Genomic DNA, 9,542 nt, shown 5'->3' with positions numbered 1-9,542 from the left:
ATTTGGGTGTCCAGCATTTACCACTTGCCTTTTGGGTGGCAGTACCTTCTGGTTTTACCTATCACCTTTCCTTGCTTCCATGCCCAAACTGTAAGTCCTAAGGGAAGAAACCACGTCTTTTTTTTTTTTTTTTTTTTAATCTTCAGTACCAGTACTATAGCTTGTGAAAATAGGTACACAAATTTCTACGGGCAGACACCAGGAATATACACCCAGTACTTGAAAACAAAACAAAACAAAACAAAAACCTAGTATGGAAGAGTTCAAGCCTAGGTCTCATCAACACACCATCTGGCACTTTCTCAACTCTGTTTCGTGGATGTATAAGCTGAAGGCGGGAGAGAAGCTATCAGTTAAATGTCTTCTTTCTCTTTCCCAATAGAAAAAGCAAAATGCAGTACACCAGGGGGAAGACACTGTTGTAGGAATTACACAGCAGCCAGAGGGAGGAGAGGCTCCGGGCCTCCACGGCCAGCATTATATAAGCAATGATGAGCTGGGTGTGGGCCCAAGTGAGCGCTCGATAGAGCAGGTGCATTGGCCAGGATCTGATAAACAAGCCCGCAGAAGTGTGAATCAAGTAATCGGCCTCCACCATCAGAGCCCAGCACAGGAAACCGAACACCTGTCCTGGATGGAGCCCATGCCACCAGGCCGAGAAGGCAAAGGTCTGCAGCAGCGGCCAGGCCCCGCCGTGCTGGAACACGAGGCGTCGGAGCCACCGCGCTGTGCTTTGGTTCCACTTTCTCGTGAACAGGGAGATCCTGTGGGTCGTTTCCAGTGTCCAGATGTCCGCATCGGGGACGTAGCCCTCCTCACTGGGGCTGTGACCAAACCCAGGTCCAAAGCCCGCGGCGTGGAGGAGGGCGTCATCCAGGATCCAGCAAGAGTAGTAGGTGAGTTTGAAGAACCCGGCTGTGGACCACATGACTCGAATACACTCTAGCTGCTGGCAGTCAGCCAGACCTGCTCCTGCTCTCACCACCTTCCCCAAGACCACCTTTAGGCACTCGAGGCCCAGGATCTGCAGACCCCTCTGGCTCAGAGCCCAGATGGAGCGCCTGGGACTCAAAGTGCCAGACCCTTGAACACGAGCCTGGAATTTCTGGAAGGAACACAGGGGCCCTCCTAGGAGAGCAGGGAAAAAGAGCAAGTAGCTGATATAGGGCAGCGCCTCACACAGATGCTCAGACAACGAGCTTCTTTCCCCGATGCCTCTTGATGCTGCCTTCACTTTTCCCTCACGGATATCCAGAGAGAGGGATGTGACCCTCTGGGTCAATAGCATGAGGGAAGAAAGAGTGATGCAGAACCTGAAAGAGATTTATTTCAAATGTAAAGACGCTCCACAATTTATTTCATCCCATTCCAGTCCCTCACACACGACCCCACAGCGAACAGCAGCCCTGAACAATGGAGACTGATGTTCAGCCCTGCGGTGTCCCCACAAAGATTCTTGTTTTTTTTTTTTTAAGATTTTATTTATTTATTTGACAGACAGAGATCACAAGCAAGCAGAGAGGCAGGGGGGTGGGTGGGAAGCAGGCTCCCTGCTGAGCAGAGAGCCCAATGCAGGGCTCTATCCAAGGACCCTGAGATCATGACCTGAGCTGAAGGCAGAGGCTTAACCCACTGAGCCACCCAGGAGCCCCACAAAGATTCTTGAGTTACTTCTCACCACAGGCTGCTCTGGTTAGGATCAAAGGGTAAATGGGGAAATGAATCATTAGAGAGGCAACTAGAAAAATGACAAGGGATATTGTGGGGGAAATATTATTAGTATATTTCTGGGAATGGCTTCTATAGACTAGGATCCGGGACCTGGGAGAAATTTGCCACAGAAGGGACACAAATTTAGCATTCAAGAGATTATAGGAAGGCGAAGATTTTAAATAAGAACCGGTCCTTGTCAATAAGATTCTGCAGGCTTTGGCCCCTGTGCTCAGGAACGGTGAGTCAATCTTGGGGTTTAGGGTGTGCACTGAGTCATTAGCAATTTGAGGTGTGTTCTTAACCAGTCACCTGAACTGCTCCTGCTTCAGTGTCACTAGGTAGAGAAGATCCTGCCGACAAGGTTTTTATGGAGAAGAGTAATGAAAATTACATGATGCCCTCTACAATCAGGAATGCTGTCCTGTGGAGAGAAAATGGCACTGTTTCCCACATTTCCCACAGTTTCTCTCTGTGAGTCTGAGGATTTAAGGACAACTGACCTTCCCTGACAGATCCAAACAGTAGGCAAAGTAGCCTCCAAACGCCACCAACCCCTGTTTGTACACCTGCTATTGTGGGCTGAATGTGTTTCCCCCAGATTCATGTGTTGAAGCCCTAACCTCCAGTGCCTCAGAATGTGACTGCGTTTGGAGACAGAGTAAGTTAAAATGAGGTCACTGGGGTGAGCCCTAACCCAGTATGACAGGCATTCTTATAAGAAGAGGAGATTAGGACACAGACACACAGACACACACACACACATACATACACACACACACACACAGGGAAGACCAGGTGAGGACACATGGAAAGACAGCCATCTACAAGCCAAGGAGAGAGGCCTCGGAAGAAGCTGAACCTGCCAACACCTTGACCTTGAACTTCCAGCCTCCAGAGGAAGTACATTTCTGTTGTGTGAGTCACTTCCTCTTCAGTACCTTGTTTGGGCAGTCAGAGCAAACTAATACATCTTCTCATCTCAGCTCTGGCTCAGCCTTCTTCCCATCGACCAGATCCTGTTCAGCTCGCTCCTCCAGCCCCTATCAGGTCCCTGCTTCTTACCAAAATCCTAATTCACCACACCCCAGTCAGTACTCCCTACCCCCTACCTGCCTGCCATCTTGCCTCTTCTCCCAAGAAGCAAACCCTTAAGCCTTTGGTGAAAACAGTGAGGATGAAGAAAAGAATTCTAGGTGTGGCAGAGATGGTAGAATGAGAGCACCAATGGCAAACTGGAGTCAGACAGGTGACCCGCCTTGACAGGTCTCAGCCCCTGTTCTCTCTGAGTGACCACAGACCCACACCAGTTGTGGCAAGACAGGAAGCCAGGGACCACAGGGCTCAAGATCGCAGAGATACCTGTTCTCCCCTAATCTGGGTGATCTCACTGACTCATAAAAAACACTTCTCTAAATGGTAATCAGTGCCTGATTCGTTTCCTAGACTGGTAACTAGGCTTCTTCTGGGAGGACGGAAGAGCTGAGTCTCAATGAAAGCAAAACCCTTGCATAGTAGCTTCCACCGGAAGGCAGTGAAGGTTTACAGTGGGTTTATACCTTCCCAGTGCTGCTGAAGGGGAAGCAGAGTCTGCCGACTGTGTGTCTAAACCAGCCAGTCTGAGTTGAGCCGACTGTGCCTAGTCGCGTCTAGGCAGACCTTATCTGTGGGCCCTGGGACTCCTGGTTCGATGCCCTTTTCAGGCACAATAAGTACAGCAAAGTGCCAGGCACTGTGTGACATGGGCAACATGTGGCGGTTACTTATAGTCATTAATATTATAGATAAGTTAATATTAATTACATTTATATTAATTGTCTCGAACTTAAGAGTCTTACAATATAGGTATTGTTATAGACACACACACACACACACACACACACACACACACACTTGTTTTTTTAGGAAAAGAAATTGAGACTGAGAGGTTAAATGACTTGCCTAAGGTCACACTGCCCCAATGTGCAAGAATTCGCATTCAAACTCATCCCCCAGGTTCTCTCCACTTTCACCGTGGTGCAAGCGCAGCCTTGGCTGGGTTAGTATCACCAAGTGAGCTTTACCTCGTGGAAGGACGTTCTCGAAGATAGTATTCAGTGTAGTGCAGCCCCAGGTGACAGAGCGTCTGCCAGCTCATCTGGGAGATGAAAGCCCACCTGTGCACATCCCGTGGGCCAAGCCAGGAGATCAGCACCGCAGCCCACAGAGCGGGGATGAGGACAAGCACAGCGAAGGAACCCATGGCCGCCAAGGCCAGGGCGCCCCCTCCAGCCAGGAGAAAGAGGTACCTGAAAGAGAAAGGACAAGTGTGAGACTGACTTGGAACGGTGTAACAAAGGAGTCACACAGATGTCATTCTCAATAACCCAATGGAGGTAAGCCCCATGTATCACCTGAAGAAGCCATACTGTTACCACCCAAAGTTTTCCTTTTGTTTTTCTGAAGGAATGAACCGAGGGAGAAAAAGCCCGAGTCCATTTGCAGATGACTATCTCAGGAGACAACTTTTAAAAAATATTTTATTTATTTATTTATTTATTTGACACAGAGAGAGCATGAGCAGAGGGGAGGAGCAAGGGGTGAGAGAGAAGCAGGCTCCCCGCTGAGCAGAGAGCCCAATGCAGGGCTTGATCCCAGGACGACGGGATCATGACTTGACCTGAGGGCAGAGGCTTAACCGACTGAACCGCCCAGGCGCCCCTCAGATGAATTTTGATTCCTACCTCAGTGATCCTGCGAACCTCTTCCGTCACTCAAGTGGGAACGACACCCCTGACAATCCTGTGGGTGACAGTCCAGAAGGTGTCCTGGTGGGGACAGCTTACAAATCTAGTGGCTTGCTGCCTGAATGAAGGCTTGTAAAGCCGGCGTCAAGGATCTAGGAGAGCTCTCTAGACATCGCCCCATGGAGATGAGCCTCTTTCCTTGTCACTGGGTTGCACTGTCCTGAACCATTCCGGAGACAGTGGGAAAGGGGATTCTGTGCCTCTCTCTGCTAAGTGTTTGAAAACTCGGTTAGAAAATCTTTATATGTGCTCTTAATCCTCTCAACTGCTCTTCCAGATCTTACAAGTTGGTGGGGTTTTTTTCATGTTGTTAAAGGACCCACATGAGTGGTTTGTGGAAACTACCTCCCTTGGAAGCTGGCAGGTGCCCTGAGGATGTGCAGAGACCTGGGAAATTTCACATGATAAGGTCTCAGTTCTTCTTTCCACTTGAACTCATGACCCCACCCTCAAGAGTCCCATGCTCTCCCGAAGGAGTCAGCCAGGTGCCCCTGTTCATTTTAATTGGTGCCAAATTAATAACTCTGAATGGAGAGGTGTGCAAATCGGTATGACTAGTCAGGGATAGGAAAATTGAGTCAAAGCGGTCTGTGTCTTCTCGACCACCAGAGGGTACATATCATGGCTCTGCGGGATCGGGACACACACACACAGGTGAGAATGTCTTTCTTGGGAGAGACTGGTGGACACCCCAGTGTGAGACGCTCTATCATACAAGGCCTGGCCCATTCCTGTGCTTCTCTTTGAGCTAACCCACCCCAGTTAACACTGGGGGCCAAGCCTTTACCTCCCTGCCGCGGAAAAATGAGGGGAACATGTATTCCTCACACAGTGAAGCCTAAGGTGTCATTGAAATGTCTATACACATACAATGCAGGCTACATGATATACTGAGGGCTTATTTTATTCTAGGCATTGTGCTAATAATCCCTGCATTAAAAAGTATCTTTATGGGGCGCCTGGGTGGCTCAGTGGGTTTAAAGCCTCTGCCTTCGGTTCAGGTCATGATCCCAGCGTCTTGGGATCGAGCCCCGGGTCGGGCTCTCTGCTCTGCAGAGAGCCTGCTTCCTCCTCTCTCTGCCTGCCTCCCTGCCTGCTTGTGATCTCTCTCTCTGTCAAATAAATAAATAAAATCTTAAAAAAAAGTATCTTTATTTAATCCTTAAAATAACCCCATGAGATAGGCATTATTATTTCCATTTCATGGATCAACTTGGAGAGAATTTATTCACATACATAAGAACACTCAGGGAGGGAGGGACCCAGGACCCACCAGGCTGTCTCCGAAGCCAGCAACCTTAACCCTGTGGGAATGAACATTTGTTTTTGCACTTGCTTTGCCTTATTATTTGTGATTCTTTATCAAGAGGAAACTTTTTTTTTTCCGTGCCCCCCTTCCTGACCCCCCGTCTCCTAAATGAAGGTAAGGGCCATCCACCAGTTGTGAACGGGTGATAACATACCACAGTTTAGTCAAACTTAGAAAGTCTAACTGACTACTAGATACTGCTGGATTTTATTAAAAATCCTCAATGTATAAAAAATCTTAATTTCTAAAATAAGTGAATTATTAGGAGGTAGCCCTCTAGCAATGGATTTTCATTTTATAAAAGGATATTCCACAAACTTCTTTAAAAACAAGGACTGTGTCAGGGTCCCTGAGTGGCTCACTTGGTTAAGCGTTGGACTCTTGGTTTGGGCTCAGGTCTGATCTCAGGGTTTTGAGATCCAGCCCCACCCCACCCTCCCCTGTGTCAGGCTCTGAGCTCAGCATGGAATCTGCTTGTTTTTCTCTCTCCTTCTCCCTCTGCCTCTCTCCATGCTCAATATTTCCCTTTCTCTCAAATAAATAAAATAAACCTTTAAAACAAACAAAAAACAGGAACTGTCTCTCATGTATAGAACGTACTAGCTAGATCTAAAATAATTTCAATCAACTTGTCAAATCTCTAGTGACGATAATTTTTGAAACCTAGATTGAAATATAGCTAATCTAACATAATTTGTTTTGACTTATTCCATTTCTCTGAGAAACCATACAAAGGCATTTAAAGAATCAGTTATATATTTAACAAAATTTAATTTTATTGAAAATGATAAAATTCCATGAAATGAGGACTTAAACCTACCTGGCATGGGTGGGAAAAGAATCCAGAATGCAGAGATAATTAAACAAAAGTGCAAAAGGGAAAGTCGCCCCTTGATAAAGTGATACAGGATGGAGGAAGACCAGCGGAAGCCAATCCATTGTAAACTGGAACAGACTGTCCTTTCCAGAGTCCTTAAGCGGTGCCTCCCTGTGAGCAAAACCTCAACCAGGCTCTCTTGGATCTTTTTATACGGCTCTGAAAGGACTGGGTGAGTAAAGAGCAAACAGATCACCAGCGAGAAGCAGCATAAAAGTTGGCTTTCTGATAAAAGGGACTGCATTATAGAAACCAAAACACGTTTTGGTGTTCTATTAAGGATGTACGGAAAACATTGCTTTCAGAAGTTCCCCCTTTTGTTTGGTTTACATACTGCACTATTTGCCGTTCCAGTCATCTGACTGTCATATTTTCTTCACTAAGTTAATGAAAAATCTCATTTTCTAGTTGTGGACAGATACCTGGCCAGTTGGGGAAGGCAAGCAAGGAAGGATATGAGAATGAGGAAGCGAGACAGGTTCTCAAAGAGCAGGAAGATTCCTCTTCCCAACCACCGTTGTCCTCCTAATGCTATTTCTTTTTTTTTTTTTTTTTAATAGTACCTATCACCACCTCTTCTATATCTATTCCTCAATTAGTTTACGGTCTGCCCCCTGCCAGAATGTGAGCTCTACAAGGGAGGAACTTTGTTTTGTTTATTGCTGTATCCCCCGCACATAGAACAGTGCCAGACATATGCTGTGTACTCAGTAAATACTGGTTAAACATTAAAATGTCTTAAGGAAGTGAAGTGTAGAGAGGAACATGTAAGGAGAAGCTTTTCTTTGGAGTGTGGACGAGAGCTACAAGAGACACTGCCTAGAAGCAAGAAAAGAACAGGCCATCTCTTTGGTGAGTCCCTATCCTGAGCTCAGAGTATTACAACGATGTGCCTGACTGGCCATTTCCCATCCCCGAAGACATATGCAAGAGCGAGCAGCCTTAAATAAAGGACAGGAGAGTACAGCCTGACACGAAAGCACCTTAAGGGCAAGGACCATCTCTTAGTGAGAGTTCTGCAAAGAAGAAAAGACTGAGAATCTCTTATTAACTGGGGGACTCTGAGCTAAGTCCCATCTTCTCTCTGAGACTGAGCTTGAGCTCCTTGATTAAAAAATTAGATAGAAGGGGCACCTGGGTGCCTCAGTCAAGGTTGGGCGTCTGCCTTCGGCTCAGGTCATGATCCCAGGGTGCTGGGATCCAGCCCCACATCAGGCTCCCTGCTTAGTGGGAAGCCTGCTTCTCCCTCTATGCCCCTCCCCTTGCTTGTGCTCTCTCTCTCTCAAATAAATAAATAAATAAATAAAATCTTTAAAAAATTAGATACAATAATGTTTGTCTCAACAGAATCGTTATGATTAAAGTATGTAAAATCATGGAGTCTAAAGCTGCTTGATGAATGTAGTTGAAAGTAAAACAGTTGGAGAACAACAAAAATTATTGCTTTTAATAGCATTATTGGGCTACTATTTTATGACAGACTGGTGCCAAGACCAGGAATATAAAGATGAGTATGACATGGCCTCTGCCTTCAATCAGCTCTCAATCTACTAGGGTGATGGAAATGGCAACGAATACTTTCATCAGAGAATGACAGGTGCAGTGTACCGTGGGTATCCTGTAGTGGGTAAGTAAAGAAGCAATTAGGGGCGCGTGGGTGGCTGAGTCATCAAACATCTGCCTTTGGCTCAGGCTCTGATCCCAAGGTCCTGGGATCAAGCCCTGCATCACGCTCCCTGCTTGGTGGGAAGCCCGCTTCTCCCTCTCCCACTCTTCCTGCTTGTGTTCCCTCTCTGTCAAATAAATAAATAAAATCTTTAAAAAAAATAAAGCAATTATCTGCGGAGATAGGAAATTTTTAAAAAGCAAAAGAAATGGAAATGCTTAAATTGGTTCTGGAAAGGCCACAGGTGGCACAAAGATCTAGATGAACAGTAGAACAATGACTAAGCTTACACAATATGGAACATATTACAATGTAATCAGATCCCTCATTAAGTTTAACTGTTAGGTATAGAGGAATTGAGTTGCAGTTAATTTGTTAGTAAAAAAGTTATGCTTTTTGTCTTTGAATTAAATATTTATTAATTCCTACTTATACTTTTATATTTGTGTTTTGGAATCAGTACATTTTTAAAAAAGATTTTATTTATTTATTTGACACAGAGAGATCACAAGTAGGCAGAGAGGCAGGCAGAAAGAGAGGAGGAAGCAGGCTCCCTGCTGAGCAGAGAGCCCGATGTGGGGCTGGATCCCAGGACCCTGAGATATGATCTGAACCGAAGGCAGAGGTTTAACCCACATCTGAGACTTAAACCCTCATGGGGGGCAGGGTGGGGAGCGGGGCAGGTGGAAGCCATCTGGGGCAGAGAGTCAGCTTGGCTTCATGGAGGATGAAAGTGTGATCAGAGAAAGAGGAAGAGGAGCATGACAATAGGGAAGAGAGAAGTAGGCCGGGGCTGGATCTAACCCAGAGGTAGGCGATGGAAAAGAATTTGGATTTTATAAAGAATGGGAAGTGAAATAACTGGATTGGTTTTTACAGAGTGACATTTGGCTACAGGAGAATGGCTTGGATGGGGGCTGGAGGGTGGGGATGGGGATGTGACGGGGGTGGAGGGAGCGGACTGCCCGGAAGAGCTGGCTGTTTAGAGAGGTGGCAGGGTCTTGCCTATGCATTCTGTGCAGGGAGGTGAGGAAAGCCTAGGCTGCCTACTGAGTTTCTAGCTTGAGCATCTAGGTGAATGGTGGATCCCTTCACTGAGATGGAGATCAGAGAACCAACTGAGGGCGTAATTCAAAAGCTCTGTTCTATACGTTTTAGGTTTGATAGAACTTTGAGGCATCCAAGTGGAGATGC

The 9,542-nt window shown here is 46.4% G+C and overlaps 1 protein-coding gene across 1 annotated transcript; it reads right to left on the bottom strand.

Moving 5' to 3' along the window:
• Positions 1-259: 259 nt before the first annotated feature.
• Positions 260-6,744, bottom strand: MBOAT4 (membrane bound O-acyltransferase domain containing 4). The gene is made up of 3 exons (XM_032869962.1): positions 6,626-6,744; positions 3,774-3,998; positions 260-1,313 (listed from the first exon to the last, which is right to left on the bottom strand). The coding sequence occupies exons 1-3, from the start codon at positions 6,742-6,744 to the stop codon at positions 350-352; spliced, it is 1,308 nt and encodes a 435-aa protein (XP_032725853.1). The 3' UTR covers positions 260-349.
• Between the last annotated feature and the right edge of the window lie 2,798 nt (positions 6,745-9,542).

This window comes from Lontra canadensis, unplaced genomic scaffold, assembly GCF_010015895.1.
Source record: "Lontra canadensis isolate GAN:19392208 unplaced genomic scaffold, GSC_riverotter_1.0 scaffold39, whole genome shotgun sequence".
NCBI classification, from domain to species: domain Eukaryota; kingdom Metazoa; phylum Chordata; class Mammalia; order Carnivora; family Mustelidae; genus Lontra; species Lontra canadensis.
This window is presented reverse-complemented; position numbering and strand designations above follow the sequence as displayed.

What these genes read in the sequence shown, in the direction of transcription:
- MBOAT4 (XM_032869962.1), bottom strand. Translation starts at nt 6,744, where the DNA reads ATGGATTGGCTTCCGCTGGTCTTCCTCCATCCTGTATCACTTTATCAA. An exon ending in TCTTTTCCCACCCATGCCAG is followed by an intron (nt 3,999 to 6,625) that starts GTAGGTTTAAGT and finishes TTTCTCTTTCAG; the next exon opens with GTACCTCTTTCTCCTGGCTG. An exon ending in CGAGAACGTCCTTCCACGAG is followed by an intron (nt 1,314 to 3,773) that starts GTAAAGCTCACT and finishes AATCTCTTTCAG; the next exon opens with GTTCTGCATCACTCTTTCTT.